This window comes from Pangasianodon hypophthalmus, chromosome 1 (genome assembly GCF_027358585.1).
Source record: "Pangasianodon hypophthalmus isolate fPanHyp1 chromosome 1, fPanHyp1.pri, whole genome shotgun sequence".
Classification (NCBI taxonomy): domain Eukaryota; kingdom Metazoa; phylum Chordata; class Actinopteri; order Siluriformes; family Pangasiidae; genus Pangasianodon; species Pangasianodon hypophthalmus.
The window spans coordinates 13,750,253-13,776,823 of NC_069710.1; the positions used below are offsets into that span (position 1 = coordinate 13,750,253).

Below are 26,571 nucleotides of genomic sequence, written 5' to 3' on the forward strand. Positions count from 1 at the left end.
GCACTGAACATCTTTGAGGCCACTCAAAGGTCTTTTTCCATGGCCTCTCCAAACTCCTCCCATACCCAGGCTTTTGATTTGGCAACTGATTCTACTATAGCTCTTCTAGCTTTTCTATATCTATCAGTTAAACCAGCCCATATCTTTATCTAAGTGTCTAAAACATATGGTTTCTAATGATACAATCACAAAATTCATCATTGACCTTTGGGTAAGGTGTTCTGGTATCAAGTACACATATAAGTAACACATATAAATAACCATCTGTTCAAACAAAGTGTTTGTTATTGAAAATACATGGCTTGAACCAATGTCTAATAACACTTCAGTGTTAGGTTCAGATCTGGGAGGCTGTTCCTCACAATCATGCCCCTCAAATTCTCTCCATCATTCCCAACATGAGCATTGAAGACCCCATTAGCACTATGGAGTCAGTAGGTGGTATCCTCTTAACCACCAGTTCCACATTCTCAAAGAAGGATGAATATGGTGAATATGCATACATACTTTTTTTCCTGAGACTTGAAACCTCATAGGGGCAGCCCTATTGTCAACCAGGAATAACTTCAACTGGGAGGCCCTCTGCTTGGGACTATTGAGTATTTCGATACCTGCCTGAGTCCTAACTCCTGGGGGATCTCCAGAGTAGGAGATACCACCCCAATTGAGAAGTTTGGTGCCAGTACCATGTGTTTCCATGTCAGGCCTGCTATGTCTAGTTCATACTTTTCACCTACTCGTATTCTTTACCTGCCAGCAAAGTGGCATTCCTCACAGGTGTGTCCTGGTAACCCTAATCCAAGAAGGGTACTTAGTCGTTTTGGACCCTTCCTGTGGGTCTTTAGGAATTGCTATTTCTCTGACGTCTCCCCTCAGATCTGTTCACCAAGGGTTCCCCTACTAGGAGCATTTATCTCTCACTGACATAGCACTAAGGTTTTTCAAAAACACAAGCCCCTTCACCATGACAAGGTCTTGACATCAAGACTGATATGAACTGATGACAGTTGCTGTGGTGAATGTGCTATGTTTTTCTATTTGGAATATTCATTTAGTTATGTTGTGTTTAATGTGAACGATATTTGACTAAGAAGCAGCAGCTCATTAATGATGCATTAAACTGTATCTTCAGAACCTCAAGCAATTTTCATCAACAAGGATTCCTATCAGAAGGAGGTGAAAGTTTCTGCCTCTCAGAAAGCCACACTGGGCTGTGAAGTGTCTGACTCTAAGATGGAGGTGAAATGGTATAAAGACGGCAAACAGCTGATCTCCAGTAAGACGGTCCACATGGAGTCAAAGGGCAAAATCCGTCAACTGGTTTTGGATAGTGTGGAGAAGAAGGATGCAGGAGAGTACACCTGTGAAGTCGGAAATGAGAAGCTGGCCTTTAAGATTCAGGTGACAGGTATGGAAATTGTTTTTAATGTTTGTATATATATATATATATATATATATATACACACCCCTGAAAGCCCCTGAAAATGGAAGTACTTTGCATAAAATGGCTGTAATCCCTAAAAGGTAAATGCCATATTTTTGTGGAACCTCTTAAAATAAAGCTGAAAGTCTACACTTCGATCACATCTTGACTGTTTTATTTCAAATCCATTGTGGTGGTGTATAAAGGCAAAATCACAAAAAGTCTGTCATTGTCCAAATACTTCCGGACCTAACTGTATGTGTGTGTGTATATATATATATATATATATATATATATATATATATATATATATATATATATATATATATATATATATATATATATACAGTACATAAAATACAATTTATTACAAATTCAAGTGTAGCTGAGGAGATTGCATCTAAACTCAACTCAATCTTTAATACACTCCCTGGTGCTGGAGTCCTGCATATTTTAGTGTTTTTCGCACTCCAACAAACTCATTTAACTCAGGAAGGGCTTTTAAGTAGCTGATTACTTGAGCCAGTTGTGTTCTGAGTAGAGAAAACGCAAAAATGTTCAGGGCAGGGGGTATACCAGGACAAGGGTTGGGAACCTATGCTTTTATATAGAAAACATCTATAGCAACCGCAGCATAGGCAGCTGTCTAGAGCAACATGTGGCAGCCTAGAATTGTATGTAAAAGAACCGTTAATACATGAGTGTCCCCTTCGGATGTAGGTCTACCATTCTTCAAAGTCAAACTGAGATGGCCAGATTACTAGCCTAGGCAGAGCCAGGACAAGCAGATTTTGTGTCTGGGCTATTAGTTTTTTATTCGGATTTGCCCAGATGACCCTACTGCCAGTTTTCAAATGGTATGTAGCCATGTTAAAAGGTAACATGCTTCACAGTGGTGCCACGCACCTCCATGCTATAACTGTAGCACATGCTTCAGAATCCCATTACCTGCTGCACTACACATATCGGCTGAGGATCTGGTTAGTGGTAGAATGTTTATTACTAGATGGATTAATTCACTGATTCTGTAGCTTAAATGTGCTTAACTAGCTAACTAGCTCACCATATGTCATGTAATCTACCACTTTTAGTACTGTTATTTAGGTTTCCATGAAACCAAACCTGGGACTGGAGAAGCACACTGGAGCTTCCACTTGCATGGTGGGCTAATTAATTTATGATTTTTCCACTCTTGCTTAAGCCTGTTTTAGACAGGAATAGAACAGATGTGCAAGTGGTAGTGAGTTTGTCCTATGTTTCGATTTGGTTTATCTGTTGTGGTGTTTATCTGTTATGGTGTCCCCACATACATTAGGCTCTTGAACATTTGTCCCTTCAGAACCTCAAGCCACTTTCATCAACAAGAGCACCTATCAGAAGGAGGTAAAAGTTTCCGCCTCTCAGAAAGCCACACTGAGCTGTGAAGTGTCCGACTCCAAAACTGAGGTGAAATGGTATAAAGACGGCAAACAACTCATATCCAGTAAGACCGTCCACATGGAGACGAAGGGCAAAATCCGTCAACTGGCGTTGGACAGTGTGGAGAAGAAGGATGCAGGAGAGTACACCTGTGAAGTTGGAAATGAGAAACTGGCCTTTAAGATTCAGGTGACAGGTAGGAAAAACCTCATTGATGTCCTCCTGCCATTAGCTAGCTGCTAAGTTAACTGCTTGTAAACTAGCTTATATATTTATCACAGGCGATTTATATAATGGCACTCAAACCTGTCAAAATATTCTGTAACACAAGCTATTTTGTTGATGAGCAACATTAGCTAGGTTAACTGGCTAGGTTCTGTGGCTTAACGTGTCTGGATAACGTGATTCTCCAAGCTTGGACATAATAGTAACAAAGCTATGGAATTAATTTTGTAAGCATGAAATGAAACACTCAGTGGTGTGCTGTTTTCAGAAAAAAACAAAACAAAGATGGGTTGGTCTGTTACTGTGGTGTTTACCACCCCCTCAAACCCATCCCCGTTGATTATTTTCCAAAAAAAAAAGCACATCCAGAAGTGTTTTATTCCTCTTGTACCTCAGCAATTTTCCAATTATTGCAAATGTTTATTTATTAAAGAATATGTTGTACTTTTTATCCATTTATAGTTGCATTTATTGTTGTTGAATGTCCATGAAAAAAGTTAGTTCCTGTTAGCTAAATTTAAATGTTATTACTAAGTAAATGTCCTAACTTGTCCTCAGCTGCCCCAGTAGAAACGCAAGCTCTAGCAACCTTTGTGAACAAGGACACCTATCAGAAGGATGTGAAAGTTTCCGCCTCTCAGAAAGCCATGCTGAGCTGTGAAGTATCCGACTCTAAAACTGAGGTGAAATGGTATAAAGATGGCAAACAGCTGATCTCCAGTAAGACCGTCCACCTGGAGTCAAAGGGCAAAATTCGTCAACTGGCGTTGGACAGTGTGGAGAAGAAAGATGCAGGAGAGTACACCTGTGAAGTTGGAAATGAGAAACTGGCCTTTAAGATTCAGGTGACAGGTAGGAAAATATTTAATATAAGCATTTAATATTTAGTATAAGCATTCAACTGTATCAGTAGGTATAGGTCTATATATATTTCATTCATTCATTTTCCTTACACTTTCACTGGTGGGGGTGAAATGAGAAGCTGGCCTTCAAGATTCAGGTGGCAGGTACAGAAAGGTTTTTCAAAGTTCGTATAATTTTTTTTGTATTAAATAGTTAAAATATAGCTGACGAGAAAGTTTCCCAGCTTGACTCATCCGATATTATAGAGAACAACATGGTCAGCTGACTAATATGGGGCAGCCTAGAACGGTATATAAAAGAACAGCTACCTCTACTGTCCTCCTTCAAAGCCTTAAATGTAGCAAGAATGGAGCAAGCATGCAAGTGGAAGGGGTTTTTTTTGTTTGTTTGTTTGGTGTATTTGTCAAGGCGTGTCTCTCCAGTTGTAATGATGTTCAATAATCATCCCTTCAGAACCTCTAGCCACTTTCATCAACAAGGACACCTATCAGAAGGAGGTAAAAGTTTCCGCCTCTCAGAAAGCCACACTGAGCTGTGAAGTGTCTGACTCAAAAACTGAGGTGAAATGGTATAAAGACGGCAAACAGCTGATCTCCAGTAAGACCGTCCACATGGAGTCGAAGGGCAAATTTCGTCAACTGGTGTTGGACAGTGTGGAGAAGAAGGATGCAGGAGAGTACACCTGTGAAGTTGGAAACGAGAAGCTGGCCTTCAAGATTCAGGTGGCAGGTACAAAAAAGTTTTTCAAAGTTTGTATAATTTTTTTGTATTAAATAGTTAAAATATAGCTGACGAGAAAGTGTCCCAGCTTGACTCATCCCATATTACAGAGAGCAACACGGTCAGCTGACTAATATGGGGCAGCCTAGAAATGTATGTAAAAGAACAGCTACCTCTACTGTCCTCCTTCAAAGCCTTAAATGTAACAAGAATGGAGCAGATGTGCAAGTGGAAAGGATTTGTTGGTTTTGTTTTTGTTCATTTGGTCTATTTGTCAAGGCGTGTCTCTCCAGTTGTAATGATGTTCAATAATCGTCCCTTCAGAACCTCTAGCCACTTTCATCAACAAGGACACCTATCAGAAGGAGGTAAAAGTTTCCGCCTCTCAGAAAGCCACACTGAGCTGTGAAGTGTCCGACTCCAAAACTGAGGTGAAATGGTATAAAGATGGCAAACAGCTGATCTCCAGTAAGACCGTCCACATGGAGTCGAAGGGCAAATTTCGTCAACTGGTGTTGGACAATGTGGAGAAGAAGGATGCAGGAGAGTACACCTGTGAAGTTGGAAATGAGAAGCTGGCCTTTAAGATTCAGGTGACAGGTATGTTTGTTGTTGGTGTTCAGCACTCTTAATGAATTAGGAACAACTAGTGAATTATTCACCATTGCACGTCCTCTTTACTCAAAAATCCTTATATTTCTTTTTATAGATGTCGCTGCTAAATTCCAAAAGAAACCCAGTATGAAGGAATCTATAGCTGTGCAAGAAACCGAGAACATTATCCTGACCACTGTGGTAACAGCAGAACACACTAATGTTAGTTGGTTCAGGGACGGAGTAGAGCTGAAGGAGGGTGATAAGTACGAAATGAAGAGAGAAGGTTTGTCTAGTGTCCTTATCGTTAAGTCTTCTGAGGCAAAGGATGGAGGCACTTACACTTGTCAGACAGCTGAGGACAAGATGGAATTCCAGGTTCAGATAAAAGGTAAGAATCTGTGGCAGGTTTTTACATCTGTGGGATTTCATTTCTTGCAATTAACTTTTGTATGTTTTTTCAGAGTCTCCGCTAAAGTTTGTGGTTGGCTTGGAGCCAGTATCTGTTGTCCTGGGCAGCACAATGACTCTGTCGTGCCAGCTAAACAGAGCTTCAGGGGATGTCCTATGGAGACACAACAGCAAAGAAATGAAGCCTGGAGGCAGATGCGTCATCCGTGCTGATGGAGCTCAACGTTTACTGACAGTGTCTTCTGTAGTCCAGGAAGATGAAGGAGAGTACAGTTGCGAATGCAAAGGTGACAAGACTACTGCTAAGATCACCACGAAAGGTGAGCAAAGCCTCCACAGTGCTGCTGAATTCTCAATTCTGACTGGTCAGAAGGTGGATAATTTTCTATAAGAGCAGGTCTGACAGTAGTTCCGGGTGAAAGGCAAATCACATTTATTAATACGCTCATTGAAAGTTATTGAATGCAGTGAGTTATTGGATATTTATAATTGTACTATATTTATATTTACAAGATGTATACAGGGAGACAATATTGTTTGTTCTGTTATAGCGCCACGTTTGGTGAAGTTAACGTCCAAGTTGAACAATGTCGTGGCAAACGAAGGCAAGGATGCTATCTTTAAATGTTCTGTCACTCCTGCGGATGTGAACGTGAGATGGCTGTTTAATAACGTGCCTGTCACGGCTGGGCCCAAATTCAAGATCGCTCACGGAGGCACCAGCCATTCACTCACGATCTCTGCGGTCACACTAGAGGACGTGGGAGAAGTCAGTGTGGATGCTGAAGGGAAAGTGTGTAAAGCGACTCTGCAAGTGCAAAGTAAGACATGTCAAAATTTTATACAATTCATCAGCTTCTCTCTACCTAATCCATCAATTGATTTACCAGATGGATGATTCCAAGGATGATTCTATGGGTGCCATTTGTGTAGCAATCAGATTACATTTAAAAATATGTATGTAAAATTAAAACAAGTACAATATCTACAGCACATAACTACTATAGCTACACCATACCATGAAATATAATCTTTAAAATACTTCAAAAATGTTATTTTTGAGATAATGTCTGAATCCATTAACCCTGTTACCCAAGTCGTAGATTGGAAACAAATGATTAATTTACAAGTATTAATTTTAACTAAATCATAGAACGTCCTCATTTCGTTAGCATGGATGTTAGTTAACCATAATTATGTTTGTTTTTTTTTGTTGCTGATTTTATGCTAAAAACTCAACTCTCTTACTCATTTAACAGCAAAATAACCTTTAAAAAAAGGCATTATTACCCAAGATGGGTTAACACATTGTTCAAAAGGTTAAATGCATGCTTTCTCAGATACTATGTTGAAAAATAACAAGTGCTAAATGGCACCCCAATCATGAATTCACCTGGATGTTATTGTAATTACACTGATAGTGGTGGTGTGGTGGTCATACAGAGCTTGAGAACATTGTGGTTTTACTTTCCTTATTTTTGCAGAGCTCCCTGTTATGTTTATTAAGAAGCTTGAGAACAAAACAGTCCAAGAGCAGGACACTGTGGAGCTTGAGGTGGAATTGAGTAGGCCGTCCACTGAGGTAAAGTGGATGAAGAACGGCATTGTGCTCCAGCCTGAAGGAAATCTGAAGATTCAAGTGGATGGAGTTAAACAGACTCTGATCTTTAAGAGTGTAACCTGTGCTGACCGAGGCCTCTACTCTTGTGAGACTCTGGATGACAAGACTCAGGCCAAACTGACTGTAGAAGGTAAGCCTTCTTCTGGTCTCCATATATATATATATATATATATATATATATATATATATATATATATATATATATATAAAACCATTTTATCTGTTGATTTTATCATTTCTTCACCGAAGTCACTAAACAGTTTGTCACACGTAAATTGAAAAAATACTCATGAGAATAGGGATATCACTGACTATCCACAATCAGCAGATAATGCTTTCTAAACAGATTCAAATGCAGATACGAATAGGTGAAGCACTGTATTTATTTATTAATTTTATACTTTTTTTAAAGCTTGCTGAAAAGGTTCACAGGACATCTGATTTAGACTAGAGGTGTGCGGTGGGACTTGGTTTTTACGTTCATGTGCGAGCGAGCGGTTAGATATGAAACTTGAGGGACAAACGAAGACCATGTTTTGATGCTGCACAGGAAGTTTCCATTGTTCTTTCTTTAATCCTTAGTAATAGCCTGATCAGGGTCATGGTGGTTTAAATTAGGCAATTAGTTTGTTTATATTTGGCAAATACAACCAACTAAATTCACGTACAAACATTGTGGGTGGGAACTGGAATGATGTACCTGAGACTAAGGAACTGTCAGAGCCAGAATGCACACACCACACGCTTTCGGTTTGAGTCACGCCCATTTCAGATTTAAATCCGAATACAGATATGGATATTTGGAGCACTAAACAGATACCGATTGTGTCACTGTGTTACACTCCTACATGAAAAGATATACAATGAATTTCTAATGATCCACTCCGATTGTGGCCCTTTAGTGAAGAAGATCCAAGTTGTTAAGGGCTTGAAAGAGATGAAAGTCCATGAACAGGAGACGGTAACAATGGAGGTGGAACTCAGCCAGCCTGATGTGGAAGCTTTCTGGACCAAAGATGGCCAAAAACTGAGAGCAAGTCCCAAAATCCTCATTACAGCTCTGGGTAATAAACATTCCTTGACCATGTCCCAGCTGAAGATAGAAGACAGTGGGATGATCTCTTTCCAGGCAGAAGGTGTCCACACGTCTGCAAAACTCATCGTCACAGGTACGTCTGTTCTTGTTAGTTTAAAGTTTAAATTAAAATGTCTGAATAAAAAAATGTCTGTTTTAGAGCTGTATTGTATGTTATACAGAACCTCCTGCAAAGATCCTCAGACCATTAGAAGATGTGACGACTTCGGAAAAGGACAAAGCCACCTTTGAGTGCGAAGTTTCCCGAGTGAATGCTGACGTAAAGTGGTTTAAGGTATACAGATGTTGTTTACTTTTTTCATGGCAACCAGTTCTTCAAAATACAAAACTGAAAGAATAGTACAGTATCTGCAGTCTTGGCCAAAATGATTGAAATATATTACTAAATATATACATAAATTATATATATACACACACAGTGAGCATGAAACCTCTTTCCTCAGAATGATGAGGAACTGAAACCAGGAAAGAGATACATGATTCATTCCCAAGGTCGGAAGCGTAGCCTCCTCATCCAGAAGTGTACTTATGAAGACCAAGGCTTGTACATGTGCAAAACGACGGATGACAACACATCAGCCAAGCTGACCGTTCATGGTAGAAAGGAACAACTTTTATTTGTTATTTAACGTCTCTGTTGTGGGATGTGAGAGTTTTGTGTTGTGAAGCTGTTTTTTTTTTCCCCATGCCTAGTATCAGTTTCTATAAGCAGAGGCTTTGGCCTTAGGCAACAGCCATTGCTGTTCTTATTTTTGACTCTTCTGCAGCTCGTGACATTAAGATTATTAAGCAGCTGAAGGATTTGGAAGTGACGGAGAAAGAGAGTGCAGCGTTTGTCTGTGAGGTGTCGCATGATGAAGTGGAGGGTCAGTGGTTTAAGGGTGACGTCAAACTCAAAGCTGGGGACAACATCAAGATGAGACAAGAAGGTGAGTTTACGTTAGCGATGATGCTGATTAGACAGAAGGTGGTGATTAATTTTCTATAACAGCAGTTGTATATCACAGGTTTATATTAATTCAATTGTTCTAATACATTATTGTTTCTATAGTAACTATAAATGGATAAAAAGTAGGTCTCATTACTTAATTCATTATAAATGTATTTATTGGCAATTTGCTGAGGTGTAAGAGGATTAAAACTTTAAGGATGTGCTGTTAGAGCAAAATATTATTCGGGGTGGTAACAGTAGCGCTCTTTTCCCATTTTTAAAGGGAGAACATATGTTCTACTCTTCAAATCTGTGAAGCCTGAAGATGCTGCTGAAATCAAATTCATGGCTGAAAAGGCTTCATCAGTCGCTAAGCTCACAGTCAAAGGTTGGTGGTCTGTTGCATGCATTTTGATGTTAAATTAAAGTGTTATATACAGTTGGGGTCACAAGTTTATATATGCCATGCAGAATCTGCAAAATGTTAATAATTTTTAAAAAATAAGACGAATCACAAAAATTCCATTTTGTCTTTTGAAAATTGTTATTATTTTATCTTCTTGGAAACATAAATATCTTTTATAGCTTCTGAAGGGCAGTACTAAATGAAAAAATATCTTTTAACAAAATAATAACAATTAACACCGATCATCCTGTTCAAAAGTTTACATCCCCCTGGCTCTTAATGTATTGTGTTGCCTTCTTGAGCATCAGTGAATGTTTGCACCTTTTGTAATAGTTGTGTACGAGTCCCTCAGTTGTCCTCAGTGTGAAAAGATGGATCTCAACATCATATAGGAAAGGGGTCAAATATGCAGAAAATGCTGGAAAACCAAAGAATGTGCAGGACATGGAGGATTTTTCTGAAGAACAGTGGGCAACTGCTCAGGACAAACAACTATCACAAAACATAAAAACAGTAGCTGATCATCCAGGTAACAACACACAGCATTAAGAATCAAGCGTATATAAATTTTTGAACTGAATTTTTGTGTAAATTCAGTTATAATTTTGTTTCATTTATAATTTTTACACTGTTTTTTAATTTAAAAAATGCAATTTTTATGATCCCTCTAATTTTTAAAAAAATTATTAACATTTTGCAGATTCTGCAAAGCGTATGTAAATTTATGACCCCAACTGTAAGTGTTGTAACTCATGGCCTAATTCTTTCGAGTTTAACAATCTTTTTTGAGGTCCTTTGGTGTTGTAGATATCCTAAGAGCTTTAAAATGATTACAGAACTGCCTGTGAGATTCGTGAAGAAACTCCGAGACAAAATTGCCATGTACAAACACCGGGGAATTTTAGAGTGTCAGGTATCTCGAGCCAGTGCCCCGGTCACATGGTATAAGGGCAAGGACAAGATCAAAGCCAGTAAGAAGCACGAAATCTCCAGCGAGGATGTGTATCGTAAGCTCACCATCAATGATGTGGACTCTGGGGATGAAGCCACGTACATGTGCGATGCTGTTGATGAAAAGACGTCATGCAAGCTACTCGTGGAGGGTAATAATGAGGGAAAATGTTTACAATACGCAGGAGCTGAACTAAGCATAAAATTACATTAACATTATCAAATATTACTCATTTCAAAAACTTAATACCATTTCATCAGTTTTGTGACATTTAAAAATATCAGATGTATGCCAAGCAACAGTAAGAGAACTGCAAGACAAAAGTAACTATAAACAGATAAAAAAGTGTCACTCTTTAGTAAATAAAAAAAATGAATTCCACAACAGTGTTCAGTGATTACAATTTTATATTTATTAAACAATGACATATTGTACTTTTAATATGTTTATAGTTATAGACCTTCGCCTCTATTCTCTTGCACATCTTAAAGATTTTTTTTAAATTAGTGAACATGAGCTAGGGTTTTTGTGGTGAAATTTTTTTATACTTCTTTGCTTGCTTTATATTTTCTTCATCTACAGAATTTAGTCTATTTTCCTAGCTAGAGGTTGTAATTATAATTAATAATATATTTAAGATATTTTTGTATCTTTGATATTTTTGTATCTTTGAAGTTTATCTAACAACATCGACACATTTGGCCCTAGCTAAGATCATAATGTTATGTCCTGATGATTTCCAGAGCAGGCCATCAGCATCGTCAAGGAGCTTAGTGCAGTGGAAGTGACCGAACCGTTCGCAGCTCACTTCGAGGTGGAAATCAGTGTGGAAACAGTCAAGCCTGCAAAGTGGGTCCTGAATGGACAAAGTCTGAGTGAGAGCAGTGATGTTGAGATCGAGAAGGAAGGCACTATGCATCGCCTTACATTTAAGAAGACCAAGGTTTCCATGTCAGGAACCGTGCAGTTCACAGCTGGAAAAAGCAAATCAACGGCTCAGCTCACGGTGAAAGGTTCGGCTGACAATAGGAAAAAAAACAAACAAAAAAAAAAAAGTTTTGTAATAGTCATTTCTGCAGTGAAAATGTGATTTGCAGCATTTTGTCTTTGACACTACAAAATTCTTAAATTTATCCACAAATCAAACGTCACATTTATTATGTAAGGATAAAACACTTCAGTCGCATGCTGTTATAGGAAAATAATCACTGGTAGGGTGGTGTGATGTGGCCTGAACCACATGTCCCAAAGTGCTTTATTTTTCTTTATTTCACAACAATTTATCAACAATTACAAGTTTTATTGATGAAAGAATGGCGCCTTTATTATTAGCTTTAGTATTTTATGATTATGTGATGCGCCTCCGAAACAAATCCCATTGTATGTCGTTACTATCTCAGATCTGTGATCCGCAGCCGCACTACTGTTGGAGCTGCTGTTATAGAAAATTAAGCAGCACCACCTGAGAACACAGAGTGGATAATTCAGCAGCGCTGTGGTATAAATGCATTTAATGTTTTGTCCCTGATCTCTGAAAGACCTATAGATCTATAATTTCCTCCACAGAGCGTCCCATTGAGGTGGTCGAGCCCCTCAAAAATGTGACCGTCGAAGAAAAGGCCTCAGCCAAGCTGTCATGCAGGCTATCAGCTGTTCCTAAAGAAGTGTGTTGGTTTAAGGGTCAGACCGCTCTGGAGGCATCCAGCAAGTATATTATGAAACAAAGTGGCACTGAAGTGCAGCTGGTCATCCAGGCACTGAGTCCAGACGACGCTGACGAGTATCGCTGTCAGACTGCAACCTGTGAGACCAAAGCCATTCTCACTGTTGAAGGTAAAATTTATATATATATATATATATATATATATATATATATATATATATATATACACACACACACAAATGTATATATATATATATATATATATATATATATATATATATATATATATATATATATATATATATATATATATATATATATACAGTATATACAGTAGGGCTGGCTTGAATAATTTAAGTACTCAAGTATTATTTCAATTGGTATTTATGAAGTTAATGAATACTTTATGCACCAAAGATCTGTAATGCATTACAGTTAAACATGCATCAATCTCCATTTATCATTGATTTTTTTAAAAAAATGCATATCTTTCACTTTAGATATTAACTAGCTTTTATTTTTTGCACACTGTTTTGCATATAAAGTTATATTTTGTTGTTTTCTTCGTCACTGCTATTATTTATTTGCCTCGTTTTACCATTTTGTTTTGTTTATTTCTGTTTTTTTTTTACTGTAAAGCCCTTTGAGCTGCATTTTACGTGCATGAAAAGGGTTATATAAATTAGTAATTACATAAAGTTGTTGTTATTATTCTGTAGTTTTGTCTTTACCTTCCTACCTCCCACACAATTGCACTGAAATCCTGATAACTTCTGTGAAATTCATGTGCGACATTATAACCACACATATTTACTTAATACATCTGTCCCACAATATTTTTAAAAAGTTGTATAAAATGTTTTTACACCAAATTAAATGTCTCATTGTTTAGAAAAGCCACTGACAGGCAGAAGGGGGGACACTTTTTTTTTAAACCTTATTTTTACTATTGTCATTGTTGCATAGCTACTGAAACGGCTACAACATTTACACTGTAAATGTTTACTTAAAGTTCACTTAAAGTACTCTTGTTAACGTATGTTTTATAAAAAAAATATATTAACCTTGGTTTGTTTGTTATGGATGGTTTTGAGAACAGAACTCATTCAGAAACACCCAGTATTCAAATCCTGTAAAATGCTGCTCAGGCCAGCCCAACCTACATTCTTATGGAATGGGAAAAGGGAACATCATAACACTTTTGAACTTTGAACTGATTGGTCCACAGTGCGTAACGTTCAGATCACCAAACGCTTGACGGATGTGGAGGTTGATGAAGGCGGTGATGCTGTGTTTACCTGTGAGGTGAATTATGCTGACGAGGAAGTTGAGTGGTTCCTCAATGACAAGCCGCTGTTCAGCAACGAGGTTAATGTTATCCAACATGTGAATAAAACACATACCATTACCCTCAAGAACCTGGCACCTCAAGACGGTGGGAAGATCACCTTCAAGATTAGGGAAGAGAAGCAGACGGTCTGCCTGAATGTGAAAGGTATCATTGTTTGAGAAAGTAAGTTTACAATGTCTTGCAAAGTATTCACCCCCTTGAACTTTTTCACATTGTGGTGTTGCAACCTGGAACAGAAATCGACTTGTTCAGGAATATATGTCATGGGGAAAATCAATAGTTTGCTAAATTATTTCAGATAAAGAACATAAAAAGACATGTTGGAGATTCAACAAACATATGGAAAATGGTGCTGTGTTCTGATGAGAAAAACGTAACTTTCTGATCATTACATAAAGCGCTACATTTGGTGGGAACTCATCACCCCAGTCAAGAACACTATCTTGACTGTAAAGCATGGTGGTGGTAATATCATACTGTGGGGATGCTTTTCATCAGCAGAGGAAACTGGTCAAGGTTGAGAGCTAAATGTCAATGAATACTTGTGCAAGGCACTGTTACAAGCCTCTTGTGGCATGGAGAAATTCTGAATGCTTAATTTTGATTTGTTGAACTGCAGAAAAGAAAGCCGTCTTCCTTAAGTTGTTAGACGATGTGATTGGAGAAGAAAAGGGCACTGTAACTCTGAAATGTGAAGCCTCAAAACCCACAGTGTCCCCTGTTTGGCGGAAAGGTGGTACCATCCTTTCTGCCGACAGCAAGTATGAGCTGTTACATGACGGCAGGATCCTGGGTCTGACGATCCGGGACATCACGCAGGCAGACGCCGGAGAGTACAGCTGTGATCTTGGTACAGATCTTACAAAATCAAAGGTCACCATTAGAGGTATGATGAAAGGAAAACTTGCATTACAGACAAATTCTTCTTTATCTGTTGACAATTTCACACGTTCTTTTGTTATCCGTTAATTATGGAATAAAACACTGTGTTGTGCTGTCATAGGAAAATGATCAAAAACAGGATGGTGTGATGAAGCAGAGTTAGTGTTACCACCACAGAGTTTATTATTTTCCTACAGCAGCACATCCTGAAGTGTTTTATTCCTCTGATACCACAGCAATTTTTCAACAATTACATTTTTTTATTTATTAAAGTTTTTACGTTTACGTTTACGTTTGTGGCACAGTGATGAAACAAGTTACTTTTATCATTTACATTATAATAGCTAAGAGTCATTCACTCATCAGCCTCTGTTTTTTTCTCTCTTATGCCTAACTTTGTATGTTGTAAGTTTTTATAATTGAAACAATAACATGTTAGAAGGAATTGATTAATGTAAACCTTCTGACCAGTCAGAATCGATACCGATTTTGGTTACCGATATCTGGTTTCAGATATAGCACCATTAAAAATGCTCTCTTTTATTAATGCGTTTTTTCCACATCACACAGACATCAGCATTGGCATCACAAAACGCTTGAAGTCCGTGGAGGCTAAAGCAGGTGAGACCTGCGTGTTTGAGTGTATCCTCTCTCGAGAAAGCTCGGACGCGTGCTCGTGGAGCCTGAAAGGCCAACCTGTGACGAGCGGAGGGCGTTTCCAGATTAGCAGCAAAGGGCGCAAGCACACACTTAGCATCAAAAGAGTGACTGGGTCAGACTCAGGGGAGGTTGTTTTCACTCTCACGGACTTGAACTCGAAAGCAACGTTGTCTGTGGAAGGTGAGACGTTTGCTGGGGGTTTTATAAGTTACTCAAGCAGCTGAAACACCAATCACACCTTAAGGGGCTTTCACATATGTAATGTTGAGTCCATTTAAATGGAACTATGGTATATTTGCCGTGGTGTGTGATTCTTTAGCAAGGTGAGAACACTGCAATAACACTTAGGGTGTGAACCAAAACCACCAATCTCGCTTCAGAGTCGAATTGCATTCTGGAAGCAGACTGAGACCAATCTGTTTCCAGAATGCACTTCAACTCTGAAGCGAGTCGATTGCAGAATGTGAACGGAGCATGCATTGTGCTTTGGGTCATTTATTTAGCATGTCTCCATGCAATTTCTTTGCCCACTTTTTCTCACACCGTATTTCTGATCAATGAATGAAAGAGATTTACTGGTAAGTGTTCAGCCCTACACATCGCTCAGCCAACATTTTGTGCTATGTTTTATGAGGCCCACAAGTTCCTCAGAAGTGGATATACTTACCTTACAGTTAGCAACAATTTTTTGGGATCTTCCGAGGTGATATCATTGTAAGATAATTGGTTGGTCCTCGATGTATTCCTAACAAACCAAAACCCACTAAGTCTTTTATAAGTAAGTAAAGTAAAAGTTGTGGCATTTGTGTATTTGCAAGCAACTTCATTAAACAGCTTCACTGCTATGTTTTATCTTTGCCTCAGGTGAAGTTCCTATCTTCTCTAAAGAGCTCCAGGGTGTTAGCATTACTCCTGGAAAAGATGCTGTGTTCCTCGGTGAACTCTCTCAGGCTGGCTTGGATGTTGTTTGGTGTGTGAACGGAAAGTCGATCCAGAAGAGCCTAAAGTATGAGATTATTCAGGAAAATAAGGTTGTGAAGCTGATTGTTCACAGTGTTACCGCTAAGGATTCTGGAGAATACAGCTGTGAGGTGACCGGTGGTCCGACCTCGAAAGCTCAACTGGAAATCAAAGGTGCTTCTTCGATCATCTTACGACATTAATACTTTTATAATTGCAGATTTCAGAGCATAATTCGTATTACGCTTTTCAGAGCCTGTGAACAAGTTCATCCGTGAGCTCAAAGATATCACCGCGCATGAAAAAGGTGCCATCAGTTTTGAGTGTGAAACTGCCCATCCAGCTTCCAAAGTCACTTGGCTGAAAGGTGTGAAGGAGATCAAGGCAGGAAGAAAGTATCAGATGACAAAGAAGGAAAGAATCCTCATTCTCACAGTGAACGATTTGGAGGAGGCTGACAGTGATACGTACTCGTGCAGTGTAGGCACCGCCAAGAGTACGGCCAAGCTGACCGTTCAAGGTAAGAGCCCGAACAGTATAGAGAGGACTAGACACTGACATCTGGCATATGATCTTTTGTAAAATCATCAGTACAAGTACAGGCTCAAAATCTGCTTGAGATACCTGGGTACTGGGGACAGTACTACCACCAGAAGAAACACATCCATGTTTGACCTAAATCAGAGCTACTGTTGGTTATTTTTCCTATACCAGCACATCTATTTTATTCCTCTTATACCACAGCAAGAATTAGAATTATTAGATGTTGTCTTCTTTTTATCCCTTTCTAGTTACCTTTAATGTTGTGCAACCTCTGTGAGACAAGTATCAGAAAATTGACGAAGTGCTGATACTGTAGACTTCTTCCATACATAAATCTCTCCTTACAGAAATATTATCCACATCAATAATTACACACAGTTTTTAATCCAGTTATGTGGAGTGCCTGTGTGTTAGTCCCTGTGTAAATTGTTACTATAAAACGGTAACGTATTAGAATGAGCGCATCAGTATTATCCTATGATTTGCCCTGCGGCCATAATTAATATCCACTGCTTTTATAGAAAATTAATCAGCAGCTTCTGATCAATCAGAATCAAGCATTCAGTGGTGCTGTGGTATAAAACTAAAGAATGCAGGAACCTCCCGAAAAAAAAAGTCCTGATGCTTACTGAAAAGGTTGTTGAGTGGAAAACCTGTGCAAGCTCTACTTATTTGTGGTTATTTGTATATATTGGCATGACTTTCATTTTCTAGTGATTAATGAGAAAGAGTAATTTCTTATTTTGCCTTATTGGGAAGAAAACAGACGATCTAAATAAATGACTTTGGCTTGGCTGAATTAAAAATTCTGGCTTATTTTAGGTTTAAGGTAAGCATCTTGACATAAAGATTAAATCTTATGAATCTCTTGCTTGTCCTTGGAGTTGAAATTCACCTGTGGTTTCATGAGTTTTGTTGAGTAGATTCCTAAATGATGTTAGTTTAATAACAGGACTTGGCATAAAATTTCATTTCAGTACCACATAGGTTTTTATTCAATCCTGTCATGATGCCAGAGAATGTCAAGAGTCAAGAGAATGTTGCTCTACCACACTCCTGGAATAGATCACTTACCTAAGCATGGGATGTAAATGTAGACCCAATTTTTGTAGGAAAAAACATGCATCATCTTAATTGCCAATTCTCTTCCTCTGTTATCCAAATCGTCAGTTCTTCCAGCCATTTTCACTCTTGAGTTGAAGGACCAGAAGGCTTTGGAGAAGGAAAGTGTCACCTGGTGCTGCGAGCTGTCTAAACCAGGTATACCGGTTCAGTGGCGCAAAGGGGAAGTAGACCTTTGTTCTTGCGCCAAATATGAATTCCGGCAAGATGGCCACCTCGTCCAGTTGATAATCCATGACCTTGACCCTGAAGACTCAGGAGACTACACCTGCGACAGTGGAGATCAGAAAACTACTGCACACCTAGAAGTAAAGGGTAGGATTTTAGCAAATCTGGACTCCTTATGAAGGATGGCACATCATGTTTTTCATTTTCCTCCTCTTGAACTCCACCTCTTCACTTTGCAGCACTACCCATTCTGTTTAAAAACCCTCTGAACAAGCTGGAAGGCGAAGCTGGGGAAACTGTCATATTCCGATGTGAACTTACCAAACCAGGAGCGCCTGTAGTGTGGAGAAAAGATCAGAAGATCTTACAATCCAGCAGCAAACACCAGTTAAGGCAAGACGGAGCAGTGGTCGAGCTAGTCATCTACAGGCTACAGGAAGCAGATGCAGGAGAGTATTCCTGTGATTCTGGGTATGAAACGACTTCTGCCCAGCTCACGGTAAAGGGTAGGAACCAATATTCTACCTTCTTAACTGGCAGCAGTGACGTTAAATGCTCTACCTCCGTTCCATGCCACTTGCTGCATGGTTCGACTCACATTTTCCACATCTCTCCTTGCTAAAAATCAAAAACAACACTACTTTCTAACTTCTCCACTGTTTTCACCTTTCCACCTTTCTTTTCCTTTTCATTTCTTCTTGCATGGGACAATCTTCTTACATTTTATACTATTAATTTCACCACCTGTCACCAAATCTGTGGCTGCATGATTCTTTTTGTGTGAATGTAAATTACATTATGTGTCTTACATGCACAGGAATTTAGTACTATAGCAAAACCCCCATTTTAATGCTCTACATGGTTCAATATACTACAATTGCTAGTACACTTTATACTACGAAATCCAACTAAGCTACTCTACATAACATTTTTCTTTTCTTTGGAACTGTTATGCACTGTATGTTTTGAGTTTTGAGTTTAATGTTTTGAATTAATTAGATATAGGTTTTACAGGCTTTTAAAGCACAATTATAGTTTATACACTATATGGCCAAAAGTTTGTGGACACCTGACCATCAGACCCATATATTCCCATTCCAGATTTATTCCCCCTTTGCTGTTATAATAGGCTCCACTCTTCTGGGAAGGCTTTTCACTAGAGTTTGGAGCATGGCTGTGGGGATTTGTGTAACACCTTTGTGTAACACCTTTGTAACACCTTTGGGATAAACTGGAACACTGACTGCACCCTCCTCGTCCAACATCAGTGCCTGACGAGGGTGCAGTCAGTGTTCCAGTTTATCCCAAAGGTGTTCAGTGGGGTTGAGGTCAGGGCTCTGTGCAGGACACTCGAGTTCTTCCACTCCAAACTTGGTAAACCATGTCTGCACGGAGCTCACTTTGTGCACAGGGGTATTGTCATGCTGGAACAGGTTTGGGCCTCTTAGTTCTAGTGAAAGGAAATCGTAATGCTACAGCTTTACGATCCTATAAAGACATCCTATATAATTGTGTCTTTCCAACTTTGGGGCAACAGTTTGGGGATGAACCATATATGGGTGTGATGATCAGGTGTCCACAAACTTTTGGCCTTATAGTGTATTTGCAGTGACATGACTGAAAAGTTGCTTTAAAATAAACCCCTGGAAAGACCACAAAAATTTAATTCATGCACACAGTGGGGCTCATTTATCAAGATGGTTCCAAACTATTCATTGTATTCATAATTTTTTAACAGGAGCATTTACATAAAAAATGTGGGATTTTTTTTTTTTAAATCCAGTTCGAGAAAATTTTAGTATCCTACACATATACATACAAATATAAACATGTACGTGCACAAAAATTTTAGTCTCCTACACATATACATACAAATATAAACATGGACGTGCACAGTTCTAAAACCTTAACTAAAGAATTGCATTAATATGGGCAGAGAAATCAAGCACCAAAAAGGCATGTACCTTTCATTGACTGGTGGTGCAGTGAGTAAAGGGTACACCAGCTTGATGACTACAAAGCTATTCAGTTTAAAAAACGGCCATTCTTATTCCAACTACACCGTTGAATCAATGCATTACCCACATCAGTAAAACTGGCTTAAAATGTATCCTGGATGATGTGTATTAAACAGAACTTGACATTACTATTGACACCGGGCTGAAGAGCTGCATCGTTAACGAAGGAGATGATGTGTCCTTTGAGTGCTTTGTATCTCATGATGGCGCCCAGAACGTGAAGTGGGAACTTCAGGGTGTTCCTCTCCAGAGCAACGAGATGAATGTAATCCAAGTGGAAGGCAAAAGGCACTCGCTTACTCTAAGGAGTGTGACTGAGAAAGACTCAGGCACCGTGTCCTTCCACGTGGGGAGCCACACTTCTTTTGCTTGTCTCACCGTTAAAGGTAAACTCGGTCTCTGATGACTCCACCAGCTGCAAGGCCTTGCATTTTTCCTTTCTGACCGTCTAACTTCCTCAACTTCCTTTTGAATAACTTCGTTTTAGATTTGCTATATTGAGGCACGTTTTAGAGACCACATTAATAATTAATTATCAGTGAATTGTTCTTGTGAATTTGTTGATTTGATTCACACAATTGGCTTGATTCATCACTTGTTTAACATTTTTTAACTCTTCTCCTATCCTTGTCTTGCTAAATATAAAATAATTATGTTGTAAAGGCATAAAGTGCTTTATTCCTCTTATATAACGGCAATTTATCATCTATTACGGATAATTTTTTATTCATTAAAAATTACATTGTACTTTTTATCCATTTATATTTACTTTAATGTTCTGGAGCATTCACCAAACAAGTTTGTTTCTGTTCTCACTTGCATTATAGCAGCTATAAACAGTTGTTCCCTCACCAACCTTTCCTGACACAGCAATTTGCCAATACTAACCATTTTTTTTTAATTGAAGTACTTTTTATCTATTTATAGTTATTTTTAATGTTGTGGAATGTCCACGAAACAACTTATTTACAGCTATAGCAGCTACAAACAGTCATTCCCTTACTAGCCTCTCTCTTTTTTGGTCTGTAATATTCTGGTGATGAGAACTCATAATTTTATAAATTGGAGTATGGTAGTGTTTGGTTTTGGGCGCAGAGCAAAAATTAACCACTCTGAGGACCTTTTGAGTATTACAGAAGGTTTATGAGAATAAAATTGAACAGTGACTGTTACAGTCCCTGAATATTAGATTAAAAGATCAACCATGATCTTGTCTTGTAGCTAGTGTTAGCTAGCAGCTATCTCTCAGCTGTCTGATTGTGTATCATCAACCTGATTGCTGATATTCCAGTGCAACTGCTCGTTCCATGGAATCAGAACAAACAGAGACTGACTGAATTACTGTGTATTACTGTTACACCATGTTCTCCTGACTGAATGTGTATTTTTAACAAACCAAAAAATCTAGCCCAGTGTGTTCGATGCAGCTTTTCATGTCAGATTCTAGTTTTGTCTTTGTCAAAGAAGTTTAACTATTTCTTTCATACCATGTGCTTCTAGCTGTCCCTGTGGTGCAATTTACAAAAGACCTGCAGAACCAGGAAGCCATAGAAGGAGATAAAGCTACATTATCCTGTGAAACTTCAACCCCCGATGCCCATGTGACCTGGAAGAAGGACAGAAAAGTAATTTCTGAAGGAGACAAGTATTCCATTCAGAAGAATGGTACAATCCAAACTCTGGTGATCTACAAGCTAACGGTGGGCGACGCTGGAGAATATGTGTGTGAAGTCGGAGACAAACAAAGCAAAGCCACTTTAAGCGTTAAAGGTGATCAGTTTCAGTGTTTCTTTGCATTGTTCTGTTTAATTCACTCAAGTAATATGCAGTTATAATCCAGATTTACATGTCAACATCTGATAATTACCAAACTATAAAATGGCATTTGATGGAATATTTCATTAACTTTTAAAAATATGGTTAATTGCCCTTAGAAAGTGGCTTTTTTACACTTGTCTTTATCTAGAACGTGTACGAATTACAAGAGAACTTAAGGACGTAACAGTGACGACTGGCGAGGATGCTGTGTTCCAGTGTGAGGTGTCCCAGACAGGAGTAACTAATGCTGAATGGTGGCTAGGCTCCAATCACCTACAGAGCAATGACTTGAATCAGATCAGCATCCAAGGGAGGGAACACAGCCTAGTGTTAAAAATGGTCACACCTGATGATTCAGGAGACGTGGCCTTTGTGGTTGGCTCTGAGAGGAGCGTTGCTTCTTTGGTGGTGAAGGAGAAACCCAAAGGTAAAGGGTTAGTTGTCTGCAAGTGCTTACGAGTCTTCGGTACTTCATCAATAGTTAGAGATGCTGGCTCTCATGTATGCTTTGGGTGCATGTGTGCACAACAGCGCCGCGTTATAATGTCATGTACAATATAAATACAGCTGTGAGTGTTCATCTTAACACTAACATTCATAGTGTTATCCAGGTCCTCCAAAAAGAGAAGACTCTTGTACTTTAGGAGGCAAGCAGATAGTATGAATGCATCAAGTTGGCTCGTTCAGGACGTCCAGTGGTTTAAAGAAGTTTTTAAAGAAGTGGCTTTTATGTCTTTTGCTTGTTTACTTACTATATCTGGAGTCAAAGATCTGTAATTGATCACAACTCTATGAAATGCTGCGGCATCACCAACCCTTCCAAATTTACTGACATTCCTTTGTTCTTTCTCTCGCATCTAATCAGAAGCCCCGGCCTTCTTCCTCAAGGAATTGGAGAACCTAGACACTGTCGAAGGTGACACGGTTACGCTCCGCTGTGAACTTTCTAAGCCCAGCGTCAAAGTAGAGTGGCGTAAAGGGGGAGTAGTCCTGCAACCCGGTAAGAAGTTTCAGCTGAAGCAAGAGGGATGCATACAAGAGCTTCACATATACGACCTGAAACCAGAGGACAGTGGCTATTATACCTGTGATGCTGGAAATCAGTTAACAACAGCCTCCCTTTCAGTGCAAGGTAATGAACATTGTTCTTCACTTCAGGGTTAAAAATTCACAACTTGTAGCAGGTTGGATTAAAGCCGTAGCATTTTAGGAATTAACTGTTCACCGTTTCATGCATACATGCACAATTTGGATGGTCAGTTTTGTGCGAGAATCCAATGAATGCCTTTTTAATTTTAATTAAATTAAATTTTTTTCTCTTTTAGAAATCAACTGCATAAGTCAAAGGAATATTGCTATATTTTGTCCAACAATATTTTCTAGAAATTTGGTCATTAACATTTAATATTTTATATTTAAATCTAATTTTTGTTTCTAAACACAATTAAAGTTTATTCTATTTCTGGTGTAAGATTTTATCCTTTGTTTTAGTCATGGTATTCCTCCAGATTTATTTGTTAATATAAAAGATATTTACAAAACATCCTAATTCATATGATGTGCAACTTTAAGTAATAACAAGCCATCTAAAGAAGCTGGAATATGGTTTTAAATAATTTATGCATTAAAGGGTTAAAGATCCAGTTTTATTGTCCAAAAAAATGCCATGACAATTTGTGTTTACTGTCTAATATTCCTAGAGAAATCTCAAGGTTGATGTCTAGATTTCTGTCTAATTCATATGTCATTTTTCCTATTGAATGACTCATCCAAATTTCTGCATAATATGTGTGAGGTGGTCTGGGAAAACGTGTGGGAAGTTGCTGCAGATGAATTCTGGGAAAACAGCCAAAGTTGATGAAAAATCAGGGTTTTTTCCCATTCATATAATTTGACGTCTCTGCTGTAAAGAAACATAAATATATTTCACCAACGTTACGCTAATGCCAAGAAATCTATCCAACATAACAGAAGTGAGAGAATAAATCAGTGATTATTTCCCCACCGATGATAAGTTGGACTGACGACACAACGATGATGCTTGTGAGTCACTTTTACCTCAAGTGACCAGACAGAGACTGATGTGGATGATGCTGATAATAAGAGTGAGAACTCATTTCCCATCATAAACTTAATTCTTTACATTTTGTCATTAATTTTTTTTCCATCAGAAGATTAAGTAATAAATGTATAAATGGAATTGGAATTAAATAGTTCCCTCTTTTTACTTTAACCAGAAATGCTAGAACTTGATTCTGTAGTTTTCAGAACTATATATGTAGTAAGAAATGACAGCTTCACCATGTGAAGGGTTTTCCCAGGCCGCCACACACATTTTCTGACAATAAGTGCACAACTATCATGACATTTACAGCATTTCCATATCACGTACTGTAAAATCAAACATCGAACTCCAGCTATAATAATTAACTATTGCTACTTTGTTTTTCTGGCGAGGTTAGTCAGCAAATTTGGCAGCTTAAATCCATGAAAAGAAATCAGGCCTAGTAAATCCTTGCTCACAGTGATGTATTTTTTTATGATTTCTATTTTTATGAGTTCGTTCAGGGATGCTATTGATTAGCTGTTTGTCTGTGGTCTCTGCAGAGGCTGAGGTGCTCATAGTGTCTGGTATAAAAAGCACTGATGTCTTTGCGGGAGAGCAGGCAGTGTTCTCCTGCCAGCTGTCTCGCCGTGCCAAAGGGAGAGTCCAGTGGTGGCTGGATGGCACCCGTTTGGAGAACAGTCCCTTCAGTGTTATTGGGGTGGGTGAAGACAATATTCACACCCTCACCCTAAAGAACCTGGCACCAAATGACTCGGGCACCGTCCTGTTCAAAACGGGAAGCTTGACATCCTCGGCTAGGCTGTTAGTTAAAGGTACCGGACCAGGTGGCGGTGTTGAGGGGTGCGGATCAGCTCTTTTGTTAATGGCCTTGCAGCACTGAAGGGAGATTGTAGACCAGTTGCTGGTTGAAATGCGTGTCCATGAATTTCCTGAACTGACAAACTAACAAAAACCCAGCTGACCTGCTTTTATTTTTACTTGTACCTTGTACTGCTCTCATTTTTAAGTGCTCAGTCATTTCTTATACCGCAGAGCTGTTGAATTCCAGATTCTGACTGGTCAGAAAGTGTTGAGTACTTTTCTATAACAGCAGCTCTGACAGTAGTTCGGGCTGCAAATCAAATAACAGATTTGCATTAATATGCTCGTTCTAATATGTTATTGTTTCTATAGTAACAAGTAAATTACAGGGACTTGTGAACATGCTTTACATTAATTTATCACATAAAACCATAGAATCTCTGATATTTAATTTTATGTGAGGAAGTTTTTTTTTTAAACAGTTATGGAAGGAGTCTCCAGTGTCAGCAGTTTGTTAAAATGTTTTCCGCCATGTGAGAGTCTTCATGCTTTTTGGTTTTGCTATAACATGAAAAGCTGCAACTTTTTTTCACTTATTAACTTCAAAAGAAAGAGAATGAGGCTGGTGAGGGAACAGTTGTTTATAGTTACTATATGAAAGTGCTGACAGGAGCAAAGTTCTTTCTATCAATGGACAAAAAGTACAATGTGACTGTCTGTAATCAATAAATATTGCTGTGGTATACAGGGAATAAAACACTTGGGGATAAGCTGTTACTGGAAAATAATCAATTTCAGTGTGGTAACAGTAACTCTGATTCTCTTTGGTCCACATCACTCCACATTATTTTCTTAGACCTTATTTCATAAACTATTGTTGTCTTTCGTAGTTGTACTAGGAAAGCTGCTATCTGCAATTAAATTGATTAACAAGTTGCTGTTAGTCTGTGTTTGCATTCCTACCTCCTGATATTGTTCTTCATGCTACAACCCTAATCATTTTGTTGCTCTGTTGTATACTGCTATTCTTGAATGTCATCTTTGTAGCTATTTCATTTGGAAGTATACAGTAATTATCCAAATTTTGGAAATTCATGGACGATTTTACCATGTGGAGTTTGTTACAAATGTTACAAAGCTAGACCTCTGGGCCCATAACGCCCTTCCACATATGTTTGTATGATTTATTTGGTAGAGCATCTGATATTAAATAACTCCTAGAAGCTGGGAAATGCTGGTGAACTCTTCAGAGTGCAAGTAATTCAGTGAAGAAATGTATAAGTACCCATATTTTACGTTGTTTTAGAAATGTTATGTAAAAGTTTTTCAGTGCTTGCAGAGGCCTCCAAAAGGGTTTGTTTCCCCCCTCAACCAGCTAAATGAGTGTCTTGCTTGGCAACTTACCTATGCATGGCCTACATTGTGGTTCATCATTTCAATCATTTGAAATGTTTCAGAAAAATCTGGAAATTTACAAATTAACTGTAATAAAAAAAAAAATTGTTCCACTAACATCTGATGTATCTGATGTAGGACATATCAAAGTAAGCACATGAAGATTAGATGCGACATCAATTACAAGTATACTTGCAAGTAATACTTCAATAAGTAATTGATATGTCTTGTTTTTTTACTCTTAAAAAAAATTGAAATGGGAGGTTTTTGACCAATTTGTATGTACGACTGATTGGATGATTTCCAGGGAGATTGTTCAGAACTAGAGCAGTTACCCTATGTATTCATCCTTGTTGTTTGACCAGGACCCCACCTGGGTAGCCTGTAAAAGGTCCTCACTCTGTCACCTTCATTTTCTGACCATTTTCGTGAGTGACTCGGGTGGCCTGACGGTCTCCCA

At 38.5% G+C, this 26,571-nt stretch overlaps 1 protein-coding gene across 12 annotated transcripts in view; it reads left to right on the plus strand.

The window, feature by feature from the left end:
- Positions 1-26,571, plus strand: part of obscnb (obscurin, cytoskeletal calmodulin and titin-interacting RhoGEF b) — a 67,208-nt gene that overhangs the window by 14,397 nt on the left and 26,240 nt on the right. For 4 of the 12 annotated variants that reach the window (XM_053238400.1, XM_053238626.1, XM_053238653.1 and 1 more), the window contains 29 exons: positions 1,133-1,408; positions 2,763-3,038; positions 3,626-3,919; positions 4,385-4,660; positions 4,976-5,251; positions 5,361-5,636; positions 5,710-5,976; positions 6,208-6,477; positions 7,141-7,407; positions 8,180-8,446; positions 8,535-8,647; positions 8,817-8,970; positions 9,141-9,302; positions 9,588-9,692; positions 10,547-10,813; positions 11,406-11,675; positions 12,229-12,495; positions 13,554-13,820; positions 14,296-14,562; positions 15,129-15,398; positions 16,083-16,352; positions 16,432-16,698; positions 17,892-18,158; positions 18,251-18,517; positions 20,146-20,415; positions 21,530-21,799; positions 21,996-22,274; positions 22,713-22,979; positions 24,455-24,727. In XM_053238400.1, coding sequence (XP_053094375.1) covers positions 1,133-1,408; positions 2,763-3,038; positions 3,626-3,919; positions 4,385-4,660; positions 4,976-5,251; positions 5,361-5,636; positions 5,710-5,976; positions 6,208-6,477; positions 7,141-7,407; positions 8,180-8,446; positions 8,535-8,647; positions 8,817-8,970; positions 9,141-9,302; positions 9,588-9,692; positions 10,547-10,813; positions 11,406-11,675; positions 12,229-12,495; positions 13,554-13,820; positions 14,296-14,562; positions 15,129-15,398; positions 16,083-16,352; positions 16,432-16,698; positions 17,892-18,158; positions 18,251-18,517; positions 20,146-20,415; positions 21,530-21,799; positions 21,996-22,274; positions 22,713-22,979; positions 24,455-24,727 — 7,317 coding nt within the window. The remainder of the gene's footprint in view (positions 1-1,132; positions 1,409-2,762; positions 3,039-3,625; positions 3,920-4,384; positions 4,661-4,975; positions 5,252-5,360; positions 5,637-5,709; positions 5,977-6,207; positions 6,478-7,140; positions 7,408-8,179; positions 8,447-8,534; positions 8,648-8,816; positions 8,971-9,140; positions 9,303-9,587; positions 9,693-10,546; positions 10,814-11,405; positions 11,676-12,228; positions 12,496-13,553; positions 13,821-14,295; positions 14,563-15,128; positions 15,399-16,082; positions 16,353-16,431; positions 16,699-17,891; positions 18,159-18,250; positions 18,518-20,145; positions 20,416-21,529; positions 21,800-21,995; positions 22,275-22,712; positions 22,980-24,454; positions 24,728-26,571) is intronic. The other 8 variants (XM_053238553.1, XM_053238674.1, XM_053238421.1 and 5 more) reach the window with 7 other exon arrangements.